The 26,508-nt window shown below is 43.4% G+C and overlaps 1 protein-coding gene across 2 annotated transcripts in view; it reads left to right on the top strand.

Moving 5' to 3' along the window:
* The window catches only part of DPYSL2 (dihydropyrimidinase like 2), a 116,451-nt gene extending 114,397 nt beyond the window's left edge, over positions 1 to 2,054 (top strand). For both annotated transcript variants that reach the window (XM_052644485.1, XM_052644486.1), the window contains exon 14: positions 1,562 to 2,054. In XM_052644485.1, coding sequence (XP_052500445.1) covers positions 1,562 to 1,653 — 92 coding nt within the window. In that variant the 3' untranslated portion in view covers positions 1,654 to 2,054. The remainder of the gene's footprint in view (positions 1 to 1,561) is intronic.
* The last annotated feature ends 24,454 nt before the right edge of the window (positions 2,055 to 26,508 follow it).

The raw sequence follows: 26,508 nt of genomic DNA on the forward strand, positions 1-26,508 counted from the left end.
AAAAGAGTCCGGATTTAGCGCTTCCCTACTTGAACTTCTTTCCAATCCTTCATTTGGCCAATGATTAGAAATCTTCTATTTTTCCAGCTCCCTGAGTCACAGATGTGTACCCGGATCTCTATGATGGGTTAAGGAAACAGTAATCAGAAACTTTTTTTTTTGGTCAGATATACTGGGTTTTAGAAAGGTGCCATATAGAGATTACCCATTTGCAAAGAATTTAAAAATAATGAGCATTAGTTTTTCCATAAAGTAATCCATGTTACTCATGTTACATGATACTATCTGTGCTGTCTTTCACCAGGCCATTCAAACATAAAGACCAGGTGGGATGGGGAAGGAGGTGGGAGGGAGGCTCAAGGAAGGGGACATGGGTGTACCCATGGCTGATTCATGTTGATGTTTGGCAGAAACCAGCACAATATTGTAGAGCAATTATCCTTCAATGGAAAATAAATTTAATTATTACAAAAACAAAAAAAACCTCCCAAAACATAAAGACCATCATGACTCCTATCTTTTTCTAAAAATATATATTGAGGTGTAGTCAATTTACAACTTTACGTTTAATTTCTGCGGTACAGTAAGATGACTCAGTTATACATATACACATTCTTTTACATATTTTTTTCCATTATGATTTATCATAGGATATTGAATATATTCCCTGTGCTATATGTATGAAACTTAAACAGACTCATAAATGTAGAGGACAGACTTGCAGTTGCCAAGCGGGAGGGAAGGACTGGGAGTTTGGGATTAGCAGATCCAAAGCGTTACACATAGGATGGATAAGCAACAAGGTCCTACTGCATAGCACAGCGAACTATATATTAACTATATATTAGCTATATTCTATATTAAGTGATGAGTCCTATCTTTGATTACACAGAAAATGAATAGTGTTAGGGGGACAGAGTGTATCTTTGGAAAAGCCACACTTAATTGACCTACTGAGAACAGGGACAGGATGTAGTCTGAGTTGCTCAAAAGCCTGAAATGTGGTGTTAGTTTATATATAGTTTTACTTTTCAGGTAATGGATCCAACTAGCTTTTACAAGGATGACTTTATACCATCTGTGATTCTTAGGCCACTTGAGGCCCATCCTTTTTTTGTGGCTTATCCTTTAAGTGAGGTTTTAGAAGGACAATGAATGGGCCTGACAGGTTTTCTCCTAAGCTGTGTTGTTTCATTGCAAAATAGAAAATAGAGTCACAGATGTGGAAACCAAGGGGGAAAGGTGGGGAGGGATAAGTTGGAAAATTGGGATTAACATATACACACTACTGTATATAAATTAGATAACTAATAAGGACCTACTGTATAGCGCAGGGAACGCTACTCAATACTCTGTAGTGACTTATATAGGAAAAGAGTGTTAAAAGGAATCGCTATATGTATATATGTTAACTGAATCACCGTGCTGTACACTTGAAACTAACACAGCATTGTAAATCAACTCTATTTCAACAAAGATTAATTTTTTTAAAAAAGCTATGTTATTTTGGTTTAAAGCAGGGACCTGGGTAACTGTCTCTGACCCTCTGTCTCCTCTCCAGGTGCCCAGATTGATGACAACATCCCTCGCCGCACCACCCAGCGCATCGTGGCGCCCCCTGGTGGCCGTGCTAACATCACCAGCCTGGGCTAGAGTTCAGAGCTGCCGTCAGCGGGGGATGGGACACCTGAGGACTTTCTGAGACTTTCTTCCTTCCTTCTTTCCTTCCTTTTTTTTTTTTTTTTAGGAGCCTGTGATAGTTACTGTGGGGCAGCCAGTTCCTGGGGCTCCCTCTCGAGCCCCCACTCTCCGTCCCTCACCCGGAGTCACCTATTTTGCTCACCCACCTCCCTACACATCTAGGAATATCACACCCTGAGTCCATCAAGCCCGTACACAGAACCGCATCCAACACTCAGACATGCGAAACAAAGCAAATCACAGTGAGGGTGTTTCTCATCTCCAACCCGTGTTGTATTTGTTATCGTCTTCCTGGTCATCGGGGGAGGGGAAGATAAAGTGAATTGCCCAGAGCTGCCGTTTTTCTTTTTAAAAGTTCTAGCAGAGTTTTCTTTCTGGGGCTTAGGGTGGGGTGGGTAGGGGAGGGGGGAGATTTTTTTTTTTTTAATACAAAATTGGAAAGCCTAATTCATTATTACTACAAGGGGTTTGAACTGGACGTCCTAATGATGCAATTGTGTAACCATCAAGCTGATTCAGGGTGGTGGGCAGACTCACCATCTCCCTCCTAAGAGGCTGCACAGCATCCACACCGCCATTCCATCGTCTTCTGGGTCAAGTGTTAATAAAGGAAAGGTTTTCTTTCTGGCCTAGATTTTTGCTGCAGATGAAATCTTTTGAGGATTCCCTTCTCCTCTCTTTACCTCTCTTTTGCTCGCACTCTCTCCCTCTCGCCTTGTCATTCATGGGTAGGTTCACATGTCTGCTCTTTCTTCGTGTTTCCTCCAGCGCTTGTCTCTGACATGCTGTTTTTGTTTTTATTTTCCTCCCATGATCTTTGCCAGTGACCAGGTCTGCCATTGCACTGTGGTCCTAAGAACCTGCCTGGAAAGATGTGAGCTTTGTCATCGCAACCATTGTAAGATGCTGTCCTAGTCTGTATAAAACTCGTGCTACCCACTCACATCCCCAGGATGTGCCTTTGAGTTTGAGATGCTCCCCATATGCAGGGAAGGGCTGAGTTACGTACGGTGTCACACGTGGGCCCAGAATAGACCTCAAACGGTGCCGAGATGTTGGAGAAGTCTGAGACTCTAGGACCTGTGAGATTTTCCCCTGTGCAGTGCTAACTGGGCTAAAGATACAATCAGATCTGTCAGTCGAGCCTCCTGAAAGATCCTGTAACTTGTGAGCCAACCAATCTCCAGCCAGCCACCAGCTAAGAGGGGCTGAGCTGATGGAGGCTGGCTCTGAGGGCTGCTGTTTCCCATCTAAATATCTTTGGGGGCACCAGAGTACACTGGGCTTCTCACTTTGGAGAAAAAAATTTTTTTTTCTTGTCCAGTTATTTAGAAAGACACCATGCAATATACGGAGGTCTCCTAAACTCAGAAAGTCCATGGGAAGTTTGGCTTAAAGACCATTTTAGGAAACTTACTTGGTGGTCCAGTTTTTGGGACTTTGCCTTTCAACGTGGGTGGTGTGGGTTCGATCCCTGGTCAGGGAGCTGGAATTCCACATGCCTAGGGGCCATAGAAGCAAAACATAAACAGAGGCAATATTGTGGCAAATTCAATGAAGAGTTTAAAAAAAAAAAGACAATTTTAATTTGCAAGAGGAAAAATCTGTTTTGTGAGTCAGAGTTGTGGTGGGGAAAAAAAACTTGTAAATTTGATGTGTGGCCTCTTAAAGACCACAGGCGACCTTGTGTCCACACCCTACCCTCTCCTGGTCTCAGACACTCTTTCCACTAGCTGCCTTGTGGCTGTTCCTGTCTTTGTTGAGCTGTGTTGCATCTTCTTCCAAACGTGTTTACAGGTCCTCCTAAGCCATGTTACGTTTGCAGGCTTTTATAAAACCAAATCTGCTTTCATAAAGCGTAACATCAAAAAATAGCTCATCCCATCACGACACTTATCTCTCCACACACGTTTTGCCTTTGGGGTTATGGTTGGGGTTTATTTCTTTTTGTTGGTGTTGTTGTTTATTTGTTATTTTAAAAGGAAATTGCACTTTTAAAGAATCATTGGTTAACTTAATATATTTGTTTTTTTATTTTTTTCTCACCTGCACTGCGAGGGAAATTGAACCAGCCAGAAAAAAAAAAAAGATTTTTGTTTCAATTCTAAGAAACACTTGCAGCTCTCTTCTCTTCACTTGAGTCTTCCTGTTTTTCCATGATGCTCATCTTGGTTCTTTCGATTGTTTCCTTGAGACAACTTAAAACCTGAAGATTTCTGCAGGCTGTGTAAGCATGTTTTCCTGTTGGCTTGCTTTGTGTGTCTGTTAAATGAATGTCATGTGTAAATGCTAAAATAAATCGACAGTGTCTCAGAACTGAGTAACTGCAGTGACTTGATGCTCTCAACCATGTAGGATTTAATCATAGATGGTTTTTAATCCTTGGAATTGTGATTGTGACCCACGAGTGGAGGAACTTTCAGTGCTAAAGCTCATTACATGTGTAGCCAGAAGAGTACCTTTTTTTTTGTAACCACTGTCTCAATGGCAAAATAATTATGGTAAAAAAAAACCAACAAAACAAGTCTCGTGTTTATTATTCCTTAAGAACTCTGTGTTATATTACCATGGAACGCCTAATAAAGCAAAATGTGGTTGTTTCAGGGTGTGTCTTGTGTTGAGATGTTCAAGGAGGCAGGCTGCTTGACTCGGGCCTCCTTCAAAACTTCCCTCTCCTGAACTTTCTGGATGTCTTCAGCCTTGTTTTGATGACTGTGCTAATTCAGAAGTTTTCACTGTGTGTTTCTGGTAATCTTGTCCAGGCCACTGAGGTTTAATTCTGAACAGAGCCCTGAGTCTCAGAAGTTCATGGACTCCACCCTAAGACAGGCCAAGGGAGCCTCCCGGATCGAGCTCCAAACACAAGTTGGGAAGTGGAAATTGGTGGGACCACGTGGGTTAGTGTGGTGACCCCCTTGGGCTCTCCGCATCCTTAGAGCTTGTTCACCCTTGAAAATCCTTAAGTCTCAGGACGGTATAGAAGATGAGAGACTGATATATGTGGGCCTGCATCAAAAGCTCAGTCAAGGAGCTCATAGTCCAGTGGTTAAGACTCAGTGCTCACTGGGGAGGGCCTGGATTCAGTCCCTGGTTGGGGAACTAAGATCCCACAAGCCAGGGATATGAAGCAGGCGTTCCTTTATCCCTGGCAGGCAGGTGCCAAGAATGCACATCTGGAGGGCATGGTGAGCCATGCCCACTCCCACCTACTGATGCTTAGTCCTCACAGTTACCTTATTAACTAGCAGCGGTATTACTGATTCATTGGTTCGCAAAACACTGAATGAAGCGGGTATGTGAGTGGGGCTCCTCTGTGCCCATTGTATGGTTGATGAACTCTTCCTCTTCTATCCAGCCCTGTCCAAACAGGATAGGAGGTGGTTTACAAAAATACACTCTGCCAAGCTTGTATAAACAGGGTGTTTGAGTAAAGGGAAATTAAGAGCAGGAAAAATCAGATAAGGTCTGAGTTTGGTTGGTACAGCACAATGTCATGAGGTTGTAAATTTGTGAGGGAATGCTGAATGTTCTAGCAACAAATAGAAAAAAAAGGAAACATGGGCAGAAGACCATATAACACAGTGACCCAAAGAGAAATAAGTCCTTCCAAAGGAATACAGAGTCCTGGTGCTCAGCCCAAGGGCAAGTCCTGGGTCCAAGGACCATGGCGTTGCGTCTCTGGGCTGGCTGTCATCCTGCCATCAATCCCGGCTGATGGCAGAGCACCAAGATCTAGGGGAACTGAACCGGTCCTGAAGAGAAGGGTAGAAATGTTCACCTGACATGTATGAGACTACAGGCCCGCAGCCCACCTTTTCCTGTAACCCCCCCTTGGCTCCACCCCATGTAAAGTGCTCAGGCCTGCTTGCCCATGTGTCCAAGTTCCACCCAGGGAATTGAAAGGGGGTGGCCAGAGAGTGGGTCCTCAGAAGAGGGGCGTCCCGTGGGTGCCACATGGCTGAACAATGGGACCAGGTTCATAACTGGTGGTGTGATTTAATCCGAAGACAGCTGTTGGAGCATCTAGAAAAAGCATATGGAATGCATGTCTTTTGGGAAATATTTTTGTGTTGAGTTGATATGAGTTGAAGGTTATATTGTCTGATAAGTTTCTGTAGTTCCCATATCCTGTAAGAGAAGGCAGATCCCCCAAACTTACAAATCCAGTATTGAACAAACAAACGAGGGAAATGGCCTGACCTCCTTCAGTGATGATGTTAAGTTTCATCTCAAGATCTGGGGACACCAGGGACCTCGGTTGGCACCCAAGGGTGGATGCCCCAGGGAAGAAGAGGGCAAGATGGGACAATTGCCTGTCTGGCTGTTCACAGGTCTCTAGGGTCCATCCCTCCTCAGGGGAGATCGGATGAGCGGTGGACTTCACCCTGACCTTACATTGTTTTCCAGTCCCTCAATCGTGTCTGACTTTGTGCCCCCAACGGACTGCAACACGCCAGGCTTCCCTGTCCTTCATTATCTCCCAGAGTTCGCTCAGACTCATGTCCATCAATTCAGTGATGCGATCCAACCATCTCATCCTCTGTCACCTCCTTCTCTTGCCTTCAATCTTTCCCAGCATCAGCATCTTTTCCAATGAGTTGGCTCTTCACATCAGGAGGCCAAAGTATTGGAGCTTCAGCCTCAGCATCAGTCTTTTCAATGAACGTTCAGGATTGGTTTCCTTTAGGATTGACTGATTGAGCTTACATGTCTAATGGTTGTTTCTGTCACTCCAGAGGTTTGCTGTTTCCATCCCTCAGTGATTCAGAAGGCCTCTGGGGACCCAGTGAAAAGTGAGAGTAAAGTCGCTCAGTCGTGTCTGACTCTTTGCGACCCCATGGACTGTAGCCTATCAGGCTCCTCCGTCCATGGGACTTTCCAGGCAAGAGTGCTGGAGTGGATTGCCGTTTCCTTCTCCAGGGGATCTTCTCAACCCAGGGATTGAACCCAGGTCTCCCGCATTGCAGGCAGATGCTTTACAGTCTGAGCCACCAGGGAAGCCTGGTGAATGAGCTCAGTTCACTGTGACGCAGCGCTCCATCAGCTGTAGATACACACCCTTTATCTTTCCCTGTCCATTTAGGTGTGAAGTGAGAAAGCACGGAATGTAGTCAAAGACCACTTTGTCTCTCAAGAGAACAGGGAGGAGGTGGGCTGGCCACCTGCTGGGATGCCCTGGGGAGGGGGTGGTCCCATTTAGACGTAGGGAGATGGGCTCCCAGCTTTACATTCCATGCCCTCTTTTTAAAGTTTATTTATTTATTTATTGGTTGTGCTGAGTCTTTGTTGCTGCACGCGGGCTTTCTATCGCAGCACACGGGCTTAGTTGCCCTGTGACATGTGGAATCTTCCCAGACCAGGAATTAAACTCATGTCCCCTGCATTGGCAAGTGGATTGTTAACCACTGAACCACCAAGGACATCCCCACTCTCTTTTTGATGTCGTATCCCTTCAGCCTCGTGGCTTGGTTGTCCTTCAGCTGTTAGCCTCCCCCTAGCACCCTACTCATGCTCCATGGTGGGTGTTTTAATTCTCCCACTAGTTCCCTTGGTGTTTTATTAAAAAAAAAAATTTATTTGTGTCTTAGTTGCAGCCTGTGGGATCTAGTTCCCTCACCAGGGATCGAACCCAAGCTCCCTGCATTGGGAGCGCGGAGTCTTAGCTACTGGACCACCTGGGAAGTCCCTCCCTTGACATCCTTGAGTGCATGTCCTCCAGCTGTTCTGGATGAACCAATCCCAGCTCTGGATCCCCAGCTACAGCAGCCTTGCCGGCCAGCAGCCCCCTGCACTACTGTCTTGATTCAGAGCGACAACTCCGAAGAGCAGACACAGCCCCATCAAGGTGAAGGACTTCCTGCCTATTGCTTAGTTCTTCCCTGGCAATCCACACCATATGACAGATCAAGAGAAATGCAAATTCATGACCCATTCCTAACTGCTTGGCTCCCTCCTGGCTTGAGTCCTGGGAAACCTATGTGCTACTGTGCAACACAGGGCTGTTGACCTGAAACAGACTGCCCGATATTTCTCTAAGCAAACAGATTTATTCAGGATCAACTAAGAACTGCCATTCAGGGTTTGCAACTAACTTCATTCTTGTTTTGGTGGAAATCCACTGTCCCAGCACAATGTTAATTATGCTCCTCTGGTATCATGGGAGGTGTCAGAGGCCAGAGGGTTATAACTTTCCTAATGACCTGAATGTCCGACTCTTTGTGACCCCGTTAACTGTAGCTCACCAGGCTCCTCTGTCCATGGGATTCTCTAGGCAAGAATACAGGGGTGGGTTGCCATTTCCTCTCCAGGGGATCTTCCTGACTGAGGGATGGAACCCAGGTCTCCTGCGTTGCAGGCAGATCAAACATTAGCGATATTCTTATTGGAGTATAGTTGCTTTACAATGTTGTGTTAGTTTCTGCCGTACAACAAAGTGAATCAGCCATGTGTATACATATATCCCCTCGCTCGTGAGCCTCTCTTCACCCTTTGCCTCCCCATCTCAGCCCTCTAGGTCATCACTGGGTCTCAACCAGGGCAAGCTATGTGCAAGTTCCGGCTTGATCGAGGAAAAGGAAATTGTGAGACTCTAGTAAACAAAGAGTCCATGGCTTTCATTGGCTGAGCCTTTGCCAGGAAAGAAGTCTTTTTTCTTCTTGTTGGCTCTGCGATTATCTCAGGGCATGAGAGCTCCCCCTTCTGGTGGCCCAACTGTGTATAATTGAGGTTTCTGTTAATTTTTCACAGGACTATGGAAAGCTAGTTCACTGCACCTCATCTTCCTACATGTTGTCCTTCTGAACTTCTATCCTTGACCAAGCCTCCCACTTCCAAACTCTCTCTCTATACATATACGTCATGATCAACAAACTTACAGGATTCCATAAACTCACATCTTCACTAAACATTCTCCCCTACATCTTTGCCTTAAAAGAAAACCTGATCCCTTTTTCTGCTCCTTTGCTTGTATCTCAGCTACCATTATCACTCTCCTAGATAACTGTTTTGTTGCATCTGTTTTTCTTAGTTTTAACTTTTCTTGATGGTGGAATAGAGACAAACAATTGTGTAGGTTAGGTGTACATTTAACTGAATTGTATGGGTGTCTTAGACAGCTGTGATGTTCATTAAGGGTTACAGTAAACCCCTACACACGAACCCTCATGTTGCTGACTTTCAAAGATGCAAACGTGTGTTCCATCAACAACAGGCTCGCAGCTTGCCCTCTGTTTCCTATTGGTGACGACCCTTCAGCTCTACCGCCTCCCATCTCCTCTCCCTCCTCCAGTCAGTAACTCTTCTTGCCTGTTCACTCCATGCCAGCCCCCTGTATGCCAGCCGTTGTACTGGACTACCGCACTTTTCAAGGAACTGTACTGATTAAAAATGTTCTCTTTATTTTTATGTTTTTTTTTGTGTGTAAAAAGTATTGTAAACCTGTACCGGTACAGTACTATACAGCCAATTGCGTTAGGTGGGCGCCTAGGCTAACCTTGTTGGACTGGCAAACAAGTTGCTCTAATGAATGAGCTCTCAGAATGGAACTCACAGGTATGTAAAATCTTCCTGTACTTCTTTGGAATCGTTACTGCTCTTCTTCTTCATTCCCACCTCTCCATCTTCTCCACACCCTGCTCGGCCACTCTGCTTCGGCCCGTTTGAGTGGGCATTCTCTATCACGTTTTTACTTAAAATGGTCCTTCACTCGATTGCCTTTAAATGCTTACCTCCACTTTAATAAGTGCCCTTCGGCTCTTGCTGTTCTCTTTCCCTCCTGGATGGCAGGCCTATGACAAGATGATAATCTCGGCTGACGAAATATTGGGTGAGGAATTTGGAAGGAAGCCTATTTAAAACTTAGCTTTGGCCGGTTGCACAGATTTTCCAATAGATGGCAGCAGCGCATGAGCTCTGCAAATGCGAGTTCCCCAACCCTTGAAACAGCTCGCACAGAGAATGGAATACAACACTGAATCAGTGAATAATCCCTTCCTGAACAAGCACTCGGCCAGCTCCCCAGTGCATGTGCTGCACTCTGCCCATGAAAAGATCAGTGGATGACTCCAAGTTAGCAGAGTTTTACGTATTAAAGCAAAGCGGGTGTGTAGATTTTTTTGGTCACTAAAGCAGTTCACTGCCGGCTTCCCAGGTGGTTCAGTGGTGAAGAATTTGTCTGCCAATGCAGGAGACTCAGGAGACAAAGATTCGATCCCTAGGTTGCCCCCATGTTAGCTGAGAACACTTTGACCTAAATTTTAGGACAACATTAGAGTGGAGTCAGTAACACTATTATTTTGTTTTCCGTATTATGGGGGAAGACCATTACTACATTTTCCAAAGTGACTTCCTATAAAATGCTAGTCTGGAGAGATGCTCTGTCAACAGTGTCCTACGGGGTCAAAGGGCTATGGAACATATGGACAGTTAGAATACACATAAACACATAAAAGCCTGTTTTATTTGGTTAGTCATTGCGCAGGCTTATTTGACACTGTATCATTTCTACACTTATTTACTCATACAATCCCTCAGAGCTAAAATTATTTAGAACACATTTTAAACATACCAAATATGGCAGTTCACACAGATATTCTGTTCACACAGATATTCTTTATCACGTTAGGAACGTATTTTTTTAAATCCTATTTTAGAAAGCATTCTCTTTTTTTGTAAAGGATGGTTGCCGGACTGTAAGAAATTCTATTGGTGTGATTATGTGATTTTTCCTTTTTGATCTATGATCCAATTAATTCAGGCATATTATTATTTTTACCAGAGGGCTGATATCAATTTGTAAGAATTTTATTGAAACTTTTGGGATAAATTTTTGTAATTGAAATTTGTTTATTTTTTACGCACATGCAGAGTTAGGAAAACTAGGAATGTTCAGGCCTGCTCACTATTCTCTTTACTGTCTTTGTTCTCAGGAAAGGGGAAGAAAAAAAACTCATTCTTTTTCTTCTCCCTTTTCACTGCAACAATATCTAGTTCTTGATCAGGGATTGAACCCAGGCCCCCTGAGTTGGAACATGGAGTCTTAGCCACTGGACTGTCAGGGTCGTCCCAAGAAATCTTGACTTCTCAGCATGTTTCAAGATTAAAAATAAGCATTTATTTAGTGTTAGGCACTGTTCTAAGTACTTTGAATGTATTGATCTATTTAATTATTACAACATGGTATGAGATATTTTGGAGAGTAGCATACTGAAGCATAAAGACTTAAAATAATCTGCCTAAGCTATACAGGTAGAAAGCAGCTTTGCTGAGAGTCTAACCCAAGCTGTCTGCTTTTCAATCCTGCACCCCTATCACTGGTTTGGTGCTTTAGTTGCTAAGTCGGGTCTGACTCTTATGACCTCATGGACTGTAGCCTGTCAGGCTCCTCTGTCCATGGGATTCCCCAGGCAAGAATACTGGAGTGGGTTGCCATTGCCTTTACCAGCGGATCTTCCTGACCCAGGAATCGAACCCGGGATCTCCTGCATTGCAGGCAGATGATCTACCAACTGAGCTAGGAGGGAAGCCCTCATTACACAGATTATGAGTTTTATAAATGTATATACCTATATGTGTGTGCTAAGTCGTTTCACTCGTGTCCGAATCTGTGCAATACGATGGACTATAGACCAGCCAGGCTCCTCTGTCCATGTGATTCTCCAGACAAAAATTATCAATAACATTAAACAACCTTTCCAGTTAATTTTGGAAAGCAAGAAAATATGCTTGACTCTATTAACGTTATCAAATGGGTTTAACACAATTTTTTGGGCTTCCCAGGGGTCTCACTGCTAAAGAAATCAGGAGAAATGGGTCCCCTCGGTTGAGATAACCCTATGGAAAAGGAAATAGCAACCCACTCCAGTATTCCTGCCTAGGAAGTCCCATGGACAGAGGAGCCTGGTTGGTTACAGTCCATGGGGTGGTAAAAGAGTCGGACATTGCTTAGCGGTTAAACACCGCCACCACAATTTTTTAGTAGTTTTAGAGAGACCAAGAGGCAGCATTCTTTTTGTCCACCAGAGGGCGCTGCCAGCACAATGCCAGAGTTCAGGATTCTCGGTCTCGTGGTTTTAACACATTGGGTTCATGCCATCATCAGTAGCCAGCCTCACATAGTTGTCTATCTTTGACAAAGCACACACAAAGGAATTGTTAACTTCCAAATACTAAAACAGAGGGAGCTCTGCTAACTGTCGTGTCCTGTGGCTTTTCTCAAGGAGAGGAAACCACCAAGAAGGGCATAGGTCTCTGAATCATGGTGATTCTTACATCCTGTAAGGGACATTCCAGCACCAGAGACCAGTCTTTATGTTCCACAGGCACACACCAGGCTGGGGTGATGGGACATATGTAGGCCAGGCAGGGGTCTCCCTGCAGGGGAAAATGTTGGGACATATTTGGAGCCAAGTGTGGGTCCCTTGACTGAGACCCTGGAGTTGCTAATTAATAAAATCAGCTCTTAATGCCCATGCAGGCTTCCCTGGTGGCTCAGCAGTAAAGAACCCAACTGCCAATTCAGGAGACCAGGATTCGATCTCTGGGTTGGGAAGATCCCCTGGAAAAGGGCACAGCTACCCTCTCCAGTATTCTTGCGTGGAGAATCCCATGAACAGAGGAGCCTGGCGGGCTGCAGTCCATAGGGTTGCAGACAGCTGGACACGACGGAGTACCTAAACAGCAACAGTGACGCTCATGCACTGATTCCTGTGCTGAAAACACTTCCTTGATAAGCCAGACAGGGAGGGATCTGCCAGGGCTGGCCTGCCGTGTCTCACATAGCTGAGGAAGCCACAGACAACCGTTTTGTTGGCTTTTTTCCCTCCTGTGTGTGCGTATATGACTTTACTGTCATCTGGCCGGTGGTTTGTGAAAAATCTGCTACACTGATGTTAGAGAAGCACAAGAGCGGGAATTTTCAGTGCACATATATACACATGCTGCTGCTGCTGCTGCTGCTAAGTCGCTTCACCATGTGCACGTACAAAAGTGGGTAGCACAACAGGAACACTTTTTCTGATAATGTTTCACAGCATTGCCTGTCACTTTGTAGGTCTGTTAATGCATCATCCAGAGAAAATGAATACTAAGGCATTTTGGAAGGACTTTAAAATCCCAGGGCAAAATTTCCAAAGCTCTTGTGACCGAAAAGGAGCTGAAAAGGCATGTTCTCCAACCACTTAAAACATAATGTCTTATCATTTTTTAAATTTTTATTGGAGTGTAGTTGACTTAAAATGTTGTGTTAGTTTCAGGTGTCCAGCAAAGTGAATCAGTTATTTACATATTTATATATACATCCATTTTTTCAGGTCCTCTTCCCGTAAGTTCTTATAGAATATTGAGCAGAATTCCCTGTGCTGTACAGTAGTCCTTATTAATCATCTATTCTATACACAGTAGTGTGTGTGTTTAATCCCAGTCTCCCAATTTATCACTTTCCCCTACATCTCCCCTTTGGTAACTAGAAATTTGATTTTGAAATCTATGAGCGAGTTTCTGTTTTTAAATAAGTTCATTTGTATCATTTTTATTAGATATCACATATAAGTGAAATAGGATATTTGTCTTTCTCTGTGTGACTTACTTCACCTAAGTATGATAATCTCTAGGTCCCTCCATGCTCCTGCAAATGGAATTATTTCATTCTTTTTTATGGCTGAGTAGTATTCCGTTGTATGTATGTACCACATTGTCTTTATCCATTCCCTGTCTAACCATTTTTTGATGCTTGAATTATCTCTGTGACAATACTCAAAGGTTCTCTGACTCATGCTTGAATTTCCTTGTGGTGGCCATCATACCTGCCAAAGCATCCCCCTCCATTTTAGGTGCTCACCGTTAATTTCTACCCACTGGTTTCAGATTTTTAGCAATCACTGCTAGTATTTATTGAACCCTGGGAGCTGGTTAGATGTTCTTTTATTTTATCCCCTAAAGCAGATTGTCCTCAACCTTCGGGTTCTAATGACTCATGATCTGAGGTGGAGCTGATGTAATAATAGAAATGAAGTGCACAGTAAATGTAGTGTGCTCAAATCACTTGAAACAGTCCCTCTACCCACCAAGTCTATGGGAAAATTGTTTTCCATGAAACCAGTTTCTGGTGCCAAGAAGGTTGGGGACCACTGCCCTGAAGCTTCTCTCTGGGTGTATTAGGTACCTCGGCTGCCATTATAAAGGGTCTTAGACTGGGTGGCTTAAAAACAAATTAATTTTCTCACAGTTTGAGAGGCTAGAAGTCCAAGGTAAATGTTCTGCTTGTTCAGTTTCTGCTGAGAGTTCTCGCCCAGCTTTTAGATGGCGGCCATCCTGCTATGCGGTCACATGGCTCTTTTTCAGTGTGTGCGAACAGGGAGGGAGAGTGTTCTCTGGTGTCTCTTCAAAGAACAGTAATCTGGTGGATCAGGGCCCCACCTGTATGTCCTTATTTAATCTTAATTAACAGCAGCAGATTTAATTTTGGGGGACTCCAAAATCACTTCAGACGGTGACTGCAGCCATGAAATTAAAAGACACTTACCTCTAGGAAGGAAATCTGTGACAAGCCTAGACAGCATATTAAAAAGCAGAGACATCATTTTGCTGACAAAGGCCCATCTAGACAAAGCTATGGTTTTTCCAGTAGTCATGTTCAGATGTGAGAGCTGGTCCATAAAAAGAGTGAGCACTGAAGACTTGATGCCTTCAAATTGTGGTGCTGGAGAAGACTCCTGAGAGTCCCTTACACAGCAAGGAGATCAAACCAGTCAATCCAAAAGGAAATCAGTCCTGACTATTCATTGGAAGGACTGATACTGAAGCTGAAGCTCCAATACTTTGACCACCTGATGCGATCAGCCAATTCATTAGAAAAGACCTTGATGCTGGGAAAGATTGAGGGCAGGAGGAGAAGGGGATGACAGAGGGTGAGATGGTTGTATGGCATCACTGACTCAATGGACATGAGTTTGAGCAAACTCCGGAGACTGTGAAGGACAGGGAAGCCTGGTGTGCTGCAGTCCTTGGGGTCCCAAAGAGTTGGACACCAGTTAGTGACTGGCCAACAACAAACCTTAATTACTTCCTTAGTGGTTCCATCTCCAAATACAGCCACCCTGGAGGTTATGGCTCCAACACATGACTTTGAGACACAGAAACATTCAGTCCATAACAATGGGATGATAATCCTAATTTTACAGAGAAACGGTAAGGACTTTGATTTGCTTTCTCATGTAATGAGTGCTGTGATTGGGATTGGAACCAGACCTGCCTGACTCTAGAGCTGGTGTTCTTCCCACAATGCCACACGGCCTTCTGTGCCTTATTCTTCAGAAGGCCAGTGCGCATTGGCCTTGAGACAGCCCAGGAATGGACGAGCTCTTGCAGGTCATCGCCCAGCCCAGTTCGCCAGTAAAGGGGATATGATGGAGGTATGGGGTCGCAGGCCTGTGTAGTAATGAGACACGCACCTTCCTGGAGTGGAGCCAAAGCTGGGGTGGGGGTGTGGGTGCCGCAACCAGGGTAGTCGAGGACCGGGAGTATTAGTTTGATGGGGCTGCTGTAACAATGCACACAGGTTGAGGGGTTCTTACACAGCAGATGTTTCTTCCTCACGGTTCTGGAGACCAGAAATCCAAGGCCAAGGTATCGAGGTTTCTCCTGAGGACGCTCTCCTTGGCTTATAGACAGCCGTCTGCTCTGTGTATCCTCACATGCCCTTCCTTCTGTATATGCCTGTGTCCTAATCTCCTTTCTTAAAAAAAATTTTTTTCTTCACATTATTTTTATTTATTTAGATGAGTCAGGTCTTTGTTGAGGCATGAGGGATATATACACGTGTATATATATATATATTATTTATGTATTTATTTATTTTAGTTGTGCCATGTGGGATCTATTGCCCTGACCAGGGATCGATCCCGGGGCGTCCTGCCTTGGGAGCGCAGTTTAAGTCACTGGACCACCAGGGAAACCCCTAATCTCCTCTGCTTTTAAGAACAGAAGTCTTGTTGGATTAGGGTCTACCCTAATGACCTCATTTAACCTTAATTACCTCTTTAAAGGCCCTATCAACAAGTAAAATCATGTTCCCATGTACTGGGGTGGGAACTTCAGCACATGAATTTCGGGAGGGGGCACAATTCAGTTGCTAACAGGCAGGGTGCTGGCCACCCATCTGCAGAGTCCTGTCCAGCAGAGGGCGATAATGCTTGCAGTCCAGCTCCCAGGACAGTGATGACCAGATCTTCAGCCTCCCTAGGAGAATGCTTCCAGAAACACAGTTTGTTTCTCCTGGGTGTACCCCGGTTCACTTGTTACCCCAACTACTTCCAAATAGCAAGGAAAGAAAAAAAGCAACAACTTATAATGTAATAAAACAATGTTCTCTTTCTGAACTGTGGGACTGTTTTCCTGTGATCAGAAAGTATTTTTCTCCCCTCTGTTAGACAGCATCTCTTTCCCTGTTCTGTCTGCTCTTTCTCCCAGTCCTTGCCTTCTGTCCCCTCCCATCTGGCAATTACCAGTGAGTTACATAAATTGGTTTCCTTACCTATCATTACGCATAGGAGTGGCTGGCCCTCGTACGTAGGGTACATGCTGTCCTCCAGGAAGGGCACAGTTACGAAACCAAATCATACCAGGACTTTAGAAATATTTGGAGAAAGATACAGAAGCACCCATGAGCCTGGCACATCGAAACAACTGTTTTCACCTTGCCTTGTGGTTTCGTAGCCACACGCTTATGTATTTTGTTCATTATCTGTGAGGATATAGGCAGGAAAGCAGGAACTAAATCAAATTGTTTTAACAGAGAAAATTTAACATAGAGAATTGTCTAAACAGGAGTTGGAGGATTCAAAAAAGCCAAAAGGCAACACAGAGAAAGATGTTGTAGGGAGCAGCTACCGACCGCTCCTTAGGGGGTTTCCCTGGTGGCTCAGCGGTAAACAATCTGCCTGCTAATGCAGGAGATGTGGGTTCGATCCCTGGGTCGGGAAGACCCTGGAGGAGGAAAGGGCAACCCACTGAAGTATTCATGCTCAGAGAATCCCATGGACAGAGGAGCCTGGTGGCCTGCAGTCCGTGGGGTCACAAAGAGCTGGACACGACTGAGTGACTAAACAACAAAAGGCCAGAGAGAGAGCTCTTTCTCTCCACCATGTGAGAACATGGCAAGAAGGTGGCCGTCTGCAGCTTGCAAGAGGTCCCTCACTAGACAGCAAATCAGCCAGCCTCTTGATCTTGGAACTTCCAGCCTCCAGAACTGTGGAAAATGAATGTCTGTTGTTTAAGCCACCCCATGTATGGTGTTTTGTTGAGGCAGCCTGAACTAGGAGAGCTCCTCTTCCTAGTACCAGAGACTCTTGCCCAAATAAGTCGTGTCCACCTCTTTGCAACCCCATGGGCCACAGCCCACCATTCTCCTCTGTCCATGGGATTCTCCAGGCAAGGATACTGGAGTGGGTTGCCAATTCCTCCTCCAGGGCATCTTCCCGACCCGGGGATCAAACCCAGGTGGATTCTTTAACATTGTACCAACTGGGAATCCCACGCACAGGTACATACACAGAGAGAAATGGGTCCCAGGGAAAGAGGCTGGGTTACTTACACCTAGTTATTAAGAACTTCCACTGCGGTGAGTCCTATGGTTAAGATTCATACCAGGCACATGTATCCCCACACCCCATCCTTATTCTCAGAGATCTATCCACATACCTCATTATCACCAGACCACTCTAGTCACCAGTTTTCCAATCCTGTTCTCTCTAAGTCCCTGCGTGCATATGTCCTGAGTCACTTGTGTCTGACTCTTTGCTACCCTATGGACTGTAGCCCCACCAGGCTCCTCTGTCCATGGAATTTCCCAGGGAAGAATACTGGAGTGGGTTGCCATGCTCTCCTTCAGGGGATCTTCCCAACCCAGGATCGAACTCTTATGTCTCCTGCATTGGCAGACAGTTTCTTTACCACTAGTGCCATCTGGGAAGGCCCTAAGTCTCTGACCACTTGCCAAACCATCAGCCCCTTCCCAGGAATCAGTGTAGACCTGTGCCTCTGATTCCCTTTCTGAAGAGAACAACAGATGTTCTGATTAGAGTTTTTCCTGCTGTCCTTCAGGGGCACTCCTGATTGGGCTAGTAAATAGCATGCCATTTCCGCTTTGTGTGTGACGCAGAATACATCATCATCTGTGACAAGGGCAAGGCCTTTTCTCCCCACCATCAGCGAGTCCTAAACAACCCTATGAGGCCATGCACACGGACTGAACAGGAAGAGATGTCAGAGAGTATGAGAAACCTGCTCATGCAAATTACCTGTGCCTTCTGAGTCTGCTTGAGCCTGATTGTATGATACCATTTCCACCTGGAAATGTGCGTCTCTGAGCTCAAGCATCCCTGCCATTATGACACAGGGCATCAGGTAACATCAGTCCATGATAGAACACTGGGGTCCCATGGCCCTAGGATATCCCATGGCTAAGTATTCAGTGCCTGTCAGGCCCAGTAAAAGGCTAGGACTTATTCTCAAAAGGAGAATAATCTGTGGATGAGGGCAAGGCTTTGCTCTTAAACCTTAAGGTTCTGCTCTGTGATTCCCCTATTGAAGCTTGTCAGAGGCTTCATACCACGTCGTCAGTTTCCATAGAAACCTCACGCATCACAGATCTTCTGGGTCACAAGGCCTAAATGACACAGCATCTAACTCTGGAGCCTGCTGCAGGTACCCTACAGGCCTCTGAGCCTTCCTTAAAAGTGGAAAAATGATGTGTCAGAATAACATATTCAGTATAATATGTTCCTTTAAATAAAAAAGACCCACCAAGCATTATCATGTCTTTGTCAGTGCTAAGAGATGGGAGGAGCAGCATCTTGTTTTCATTTTGGAGAGGACATCCCAGCCTGTTCTGCTGAGACCATAGGGCTTGTCTCTCAGCTCTAGTTTGCATCTGTTTTCTTACTAAGGCATTGAATTTTACATTAGATTCATTAGTACGTGTGCTCTTTGCAACCCTACGGACTGTAGCCCACTAGGCTTCTCTGTCCATGGGATTTCCCAGGCAAGAATACTGGAGTGGGTTGCCATTTTCTCCTCCACGGAAAATGAACCTCCTCCTAATCCAGGAATTGAACCCTTGTCTCCTGCGTTTCTTGCATTGGCAGTGGAATGCTTTACCACTGAGACACCTGGGAAGCCCCAGGTACTTTTGTTTTGATATTTAAATGGGCAAATAGCTAACACCGAATTGTTTGCTCCTGTAGATTCCTAGAGTTTACAAGCAGAACTTAAATTCTAGCTTTAGAAATCCAGACCAATGTTGGGAACTTCCACGAGTACTAACACAAGCCAGCGGTAAGTTCAGGTTAGAATGTATGAACAAATTCTTCCTTCTCATCAGCTATGAATCTCTGCTTAGCTCTTAAGAAGTACATTCATGTGGGATATCTAAGATGGAATCCTTATAACTTAAGAATGATTTGAGAAATCAGTGTTTGGAAGTTTTTATCCTTGATGAATATGGTTGTAGCTGAAATGCAATGAAATTTATACCAAAATATTAAAGTACATTATAATATTATATTTATAGTATTACAGTATACATTATATATTATAGTATAATTATAATATATATTTTATAGTATATTATTGTATATTATATTTTAGTATGGATGTGAGAGTTGGACTGTGAAGAAGGCTGAGCGCCAAAGAATTGATGCTTTTGAACTGTGGTGTTGGAGAAGACTCTTGAGAGTCCCTTGGACTGCAAGGAGATCCAACCAGTCCATTCTGAAGGAGATCAGCCCTGGGATTTCTTTGGAAGGAATGATGCTAAAGCTGAAACTCCAGTATTTTGGCCACCTCATGCAAAGAGTTGACTCATTGGAAAAGACTCTGATGCTGGGAGGGATTGGGGGCAGGAGGAGAAGGGGACGACAGAGGATGAGATGGCTGGATGGCATCACTGACTTGATGGAGTGAGTCTGAATGAACTCTGGGAGTTGGTGATGGACAGGGAGGCCTTGCGTGCTGCGATTCATGGGGTCGCAAAGAGTCGGACACGAATGAGCGACTGAACTAAACTGAACTGAATAATATTATACTATATGTTATAGTATAATTATAATATATATAATATAGCTATACTGTAATATATAAGCTGTGTATTGTAGTATGGCATACTACAATATGGGCTTCCCAGGCAGTGCTAGTGGTAAAGAACCCACCTGTCAATGCAGTAGACTTCAGAGACACGGGTATTCTTGCCTGGAGAATCCCATGGACAGAGGGGCCTGGTGGGCTACAGTCCATGGAGCTGAAAGCTGCAGCAGCTTAGCATGCATGCACGCATACTATACTATACAGTATTACACTGCTGCATAGACATATGCCTCCGGTAGCACTTGTCTTGTAGGACTTGGACTTGGAGGTCATTTCCAAATGTTAATATTTGGGGAATAGTTTCTGTCTGTTCCCTTTCCAACTTGATGAGGGTTGGTCAGAGTCAAGGATATAGACAGCCACACTTTCTCTTAGGCAGATTTCCTGTGTGTTACAGGAGTGTCTGGTGTGAATTCCATGACCTTCCTGTGAGAACTCTATTAAAAACACAAAGATTCTAATTATCGACACTGATAGCAGTGTCAGCCAAGTTCTCAATCAATGCTGTATGGCCTAGGGTTGAAATGCAGCCAAGGTTTGTGCTCATGCATTCCTGCCCCTAAGTATTGATATATCTTAAAGAATATGACAGCTACTACTATATTCTCCTTAGCAGTTATTACAAGCGCGGGGTGACTCACGAATTGCTTTCCTTCTGGCCTTAGGTAGCCTCAAGCCTCTGAAAAGTGCGTTTTGCTTTTCAAGATTAGAATCAAGACCCCGGAGACTGTGCCTTTCAATTCTTCTTTCTGAGAATTCATTCTAATTGCTACAAGTCCACTTCCTATAAACAGATTAGTATCCTGATTGCGATGTTTACCCCAACTTAATGAAGTTTTCATCATTGTATTGAAAGTGGTTTAACAACAGCTATCCTGAGCACTGGCAGAAACCTCCGGAATGTCCAGGACTGAACTGCAAATCCAAGACTTTGTTTGCGACAGTTCTCTATAAAATGTCAAAGAAGCACACCAGCTACTTGCTTCAAGTTCTATTTTTGAAAGCAAAATAGAGCAGCTTTATAAATTCCTAAAAAGGGGGAAAAAGGAACTGAAAGAGCCAATAGAATGACATTTTTTGGCTTTCCTCAAAAATAATGGGCTTTGATAGAAATGTCTTGCCATCGTTTTCGATGGCGAGGACACAGACAAAAAACAGTTTAAAATGGGAACAAGGTTGGTTTACAATATTATGTGACTTTTAGATGTGCAACACAGAGCATGGCTTATATTTTGCAACTGGAGTTTGTGCCTCTTAATCACCTATTTTGTCTCTGGCTCCGTGGCCACCTCTAGGTTGTTTTCTGTACCTATTACTCTGCTCTGTTTTGTTGTGTTTGCATATTTATTTTGGGTCCTTTTTTTTTTAAACTTAATTCCACATATAAGTGAAATCATATGGTATTTGTTTTCCTCTGATTTATTTCATTTAGCATAATACCTTCTAGGTTCATCCATGTTGTGGAAAATGGCAAGATTTTTTTAGCTAAGCATAGTCTATTAAAAATATACATTTATATCATATCTTTATCCATTCATCTATTGATGGACACAGGTTGCTTCCTTAGCTTGGCTATTGGATAATGCAGCAATAAACACTGGAGTGCATATATACCTTTTTTGAATTGGTGGTTTTGTTTTCTTTGGATAAATATCCAGAGGTGGAATTGCTAGATCATATAGTAGTTCAATTTTTATTTTTTGAGGAACCTCCATATTGTTTTCCAGCAATTTATGTACTCGTCAGCAATGTACTAGAGTTCCCCTTTCTCCAAAACCTTGTTAATTGTGTTACATGTAGACGTTTTGCTGATAGCCATTTTAACAGGTATGATGCTATCTCATTTTGGTTTTGATTTGCATTTCTCTGATGATTAGTACTGAGGAGCATTTTTTTTTACGTGCCTGTTGCCCATCTATATATCTTCTTTGGAAAAATGTCTACTTAGGTCTTCTATGCATATTTAATTGGGTTGTTTGCTTTTATGATATACTGAGTTGTGAGAAGTGTTTATACAGTTTGGATATTAACTCCTCATCAGTCATATTACTTGCAAATATTTTCTCCCATTCAGTAGGTTGTCTTTTCGTTTTGTCAATGATTTCCTTTGCTATGCAAAAACTTTTAAGTTTAATTAGATCCCACTTGTTTATTTTTAATTGGATTATAATTGTTTTACAATGTTGTGTTGGTTTCTGCCATACAACAACATGAATCAACCACAAGTATACATATGTCCCCTCCCTCGTGAACCTTGCTCCCACCCCCCACTATTTTTGAATTTATTTATTTTGCCTTAGAAGACCAATTCAAAAAGGATTATTTCAACAAGTAATGTCAAAGAGTGGTCTGCCTGTGTTCTCTTCTAGGAGTTCTGATGTGCACTGAGGTGCCTGCCTGGGACAAGAATTTAATTATGGGAGTGTGGTGGCTTAATTCTCCCTTAACCTTGAAGGATTACACACCAGCATCTCATGTTTATTCCCTGTAATTAAAATAAATAAATAAATAAATAAATGGTAGCAGCATGTGAGCCTTAAGGCAAGGGAAATGAAGCTTTGTTAGACAACATCTCCTCCTCCAATGAGAGTTAAGCATCAACACAGGTACATCCAAACCACTTTTGTTTTCTATTAACAAGTTCTGAATAATAGTGTTTAGTTTTCTCCCAGACTTCAGAGTATGAACAGCAGCTAGCAACTGAACCTGAGTCCAGTTCTTGCAAACATTTCGCAAGTACCACACTGACTCCATAGTGGATGAAATGAATGTTAAGGTATGTAGTGAACTGCCATGCTCTCCAGTTGTAGTAGTTACAGATATTAGTGCTGGCTTTGTCGCTGAGTCACTCCTGGCTCTTACAACCCCATGGACTGTATCCCACCAGGCTGCTCTGTCCATAGGGATTCTCCAGGAAAGAATACTAGAGTGGGTTGCAATGCCCTCCTCTGGGGGAATCTTTCAGACCCAGGGATCAAAGCTGCGTCTCCTGCATTGCAGGTGGATTCTTTACTGACTGTGCCAGCAAGGAAACCCCACAGATATTAGTAGAAAACTCTAATCGGTTGACATGGGTTATTATCAGGCTTCATATATAGTAACTGTCAATCTTTTTTTTTTTTTTCTTTTTGGCTGACCATCCAGCATTTGGGATCTTAGATTCCTGACCAGGGATCAAACTGGCACCCCTTGCATTGGAAGCGAGGAGTCTTCACCACTGAATCACCAGGAAAGTCCCCCGGAAACTGTCAATCTTGGCTTTCTGTGTATCTTTAGAGATGCAACACCAGCAGTTTATCTGAAATTTGCAAGCAAACTTGTAGCTTTGCTCATGGTTCATAGCAGGTGTGATAAAAGGAAGCTAGCCCCATGACATCTTGCCATTAGTACATTTATCTTTGTATGTCTCTCTTTTTCATGTTGTAAGTTTTCTTTGAATGCCCGGTAAACCCTGACTGCTTGTTTACATCTAAACGAGGCAATAAAATGACTGATTTGGAGGTGACTTGCTAACTAGTGAGAGGGTAAGTTGTGAGTCGTACATAAGTGCCCTTCAAATGGTGTCTTTATTCTCAGTTGACTGAGAAGCAGGCAGCTTGTGTATTTTATTTTGTTTTAAATGTTTTTGGTCACAACCCGCAGCATGCCAGCTTTTAGTTGTGGCATGCAGGATCTTGGTTCTTTGATCAGGGGTCGAACCTGTCCACCCTATAGTGGAAGTGCAGAGTCCTAACCTCTGGGTGTCAGAAGTCCCTCATTTTTAAAAAGAGCATCCCTAGTTCATGTTTTGTTCTTTCTTCTGTCTTTTCTGGTGGTGTGTTAGGGAGGAGACTGGGGACACCTGCTTATACTTTCTCTGGTTGCTCTGTGTCGGTTGTCGGGGCGGATGGGTGGAGAGCTTTCATGTCCACGAAACTTCCATAAAGCCTCTGTCTGTGGTCACATCCTGCTTGTCTGCAGAGCAAGCCTGAGGCTTTCGGGGCTGGGTTCCGAGTCATCCACGCTCAGCTCGGCTTCCCTTGCAACCCACTTCTGTTTGCTCCCCATCTTTCAGAGATGTATTGGCAATCTCTTATCTATGGCTGAACTTCCATTCCCTTCATAAACTTTACAGATTTGGCAGTAAGCCTATTAGCAGCAGGATGGTGGGTTTCAAAGTAAGTAAATGAAAGATTTATCATTCTACTGCATTCCGAGTGATGGTTTTCAGACTTTAAGGAATCCAGGCCAGCTTTTTACAGCAAACATACTTGATTCAAATCAATTAGCACAACGTCACCGTGGTACAGGGGAATGAAAATTGTGGGATTTTAGAAGTAGCCTTCATGCTTTGGGGCATTCACTTTGTTCTATTGTCTTCCTGCATATTGATTCTTTTCAACCAGATGTGGGCTTCCCAGGTGACTCAGTGGTAAAGAATCTGCTTGCCAAGGCAGGAGACACAGGAGATATAGGTTTGATCCCTGGGTCAGGAGGAGGAAATGGAAACCCGCTTCAGTATTCTTGCCTGGGAAATCCTATGGACAGATGAGCCTGGCAGGCTATAGTCCATAGTGTTGCAAAGAGTCAGACTTAGGGACTGAGCATGCATGCATGTGCTGTATAACAAAATCTTATTTAAAAAATTTTCATCTGATATCAAAATTTTTAAAAATTCCAATAGTAATTTTAATTGTTATAGATACAATTGCTTATACTTTCATTAGTCAACTTGTATTACTTTCGAGTTTATAGCCCAAACCAGCACTATCGAAGAGAAATATAATGTGAGCCACAAATATAACTAAAAATTTTCCAGTAACCATGTTAGAATAGTAAAGAAATGGGAAATTAACCACTTCTAGTTAGTGGCCATATATATGTGTGTGTACATATATATATATATGTATTAGAGAGAACAGGTTTAAGTCCATAATTGGCATTCTGAAGAGAAAATTCATTAAAATTATATAAAACATATTGCATTGCATTGTATTAAAATGTTCATAAGCATCATATGGGCTTCCCTGGTGAGTCAGTGGTAAAAAATCTGCCTGCAGTGCTAGAGACCCGGGTTTGATCTGTGAGTCAGGAAGATTCCCTGGAGGAGGGCATGGCAACCCACTCCAGTTTCTTGCCTAGAGAACTGCATGGACAGAGGAGCCTGGCAGGTGGCAGTCCATGGGGTCACACAGAGTGACCCCATTGATTATTGTTTCTAGTCATTCCCAAATTAGACAGACAAGATTTACAAGTGCTATGCTTTGTTTTTCAGTCAGTAGACAGCTACTAACAAAATTGGAAATTATAAAAATTTTTTTTAAAGAAAATTAATTGCCGGGGGCCAGCGTGAGGAACTCCGCCCATGGCAAAGGTCATGAGGAAGGAGGCTTGGCATATGCAAAGGCGTGATCAAGCCTCAGGAAACCCCCTGTTCCCGAGCATCTAACCCCCAAACCAGAGTCTGTTTTATGCTCTCACCTACACCTCTGACTTTACGGGGGGCTCTCCCCCATAACCGTTTCTCTCGGAAATGCAGCTCCAAGGCAATAAAAATTCCTGGGTGTGACAAGAGTGTTTCAGCTTACGGACTCCTCTGAAGGTTATCTAGCCCGCCTGTATAGGTTCGTCCGGCCACATGTGATTGTTTACAGCCTTCCAATCTGAGAGGCACGAGATGTTTTAGACTTACTAAAGGCAAATTCTTTTGGGGAGTTAGAAATTATTAGTATAGTGTGTTGGTTAGGAATTATATTGGTGAAGGGTTTTTTCATTTGTTGTGTCAATAATTGCTGCTAATTCCCTGCTCTGGGTGGGACAAGGATGTCTCAGGTCAAACCTCTCTGCTGACAGACTAGCTTGTGTGACAGGATTATCCATACTCCTGCCACATGATTGTTTACTACCTCTCAACCATAAACAGCACAGAGAGTTTTGGAGTATTTTGAGAGCCTTAATTAGCATAGGGCTCTTTCTTCTTGTTGAGTCAATGATTGCCGCCAGGCCTCCATATCCTTAGGCACTTGGGAATATATTAATCAATGTATTTGGAATATAGCAAAGGAAATAGAGTAGTTTTTGATGTTAGCAATACTAAACTTTTTGAGCTAATGGATTTTCTCTTTTGTAATAGATCACTGTACTTTGTTATAAATCACTGTGTCCTTGCTATGTAAAAATGTAACTTTATCATATCTTAAGACTAAATAGATCTTAAGGGGAGCATTGGTGAAAGGATTTTCAGTTGTTGGGCTGATGTTTGCTGCTAAATCTCCATGTTCCCTACCCTTCTAATGAATATAACTAACATATAGGAGAAATAAGTATTAACCTTTAAGATTAATCATGTTAACCTTGGGTTAAATAAATTCCTTTCTTGATTGTAACTCACTACACCCTCACCCTATAGGAATGCAACTTTATTTGGAGGGTGCTGCCTGGTTTAAGAAAAAACACTTGGAAAAAATAAGTTTTTTGGTTATCAGAAAGAAAGGATCATAAAATGTCAGCAGGTCTCACTCATGGCCAGAAGATGATGTAATATCCCTAAGACCTTTTTTTATACATTTATGTGAAGCACCTGATTTTGATAAAGGTCAGGACTGCTGACCCCCATGTGACTCTGTATTCATCCCTATATGTAACAAAAGGTATATAAGCAAACCCCAAAATAAAGAAATCGGATCCGTT

This window comes from Budorcas taxicolor, chromosome 8 (assembly GCF_023091745.1).
Source record: "Budorcas taxicolor isolate Tak-1 chromosome 8, Takin1.1, whole genome shotgun sequence".
NCBI classification, from domain to species: domain Eukaryota; kingdom Metazoa; phylum Chordata; class Mammalia; order Artiodactyla; family Bovidae; genus Budorcas; species Budorcas taxicolor.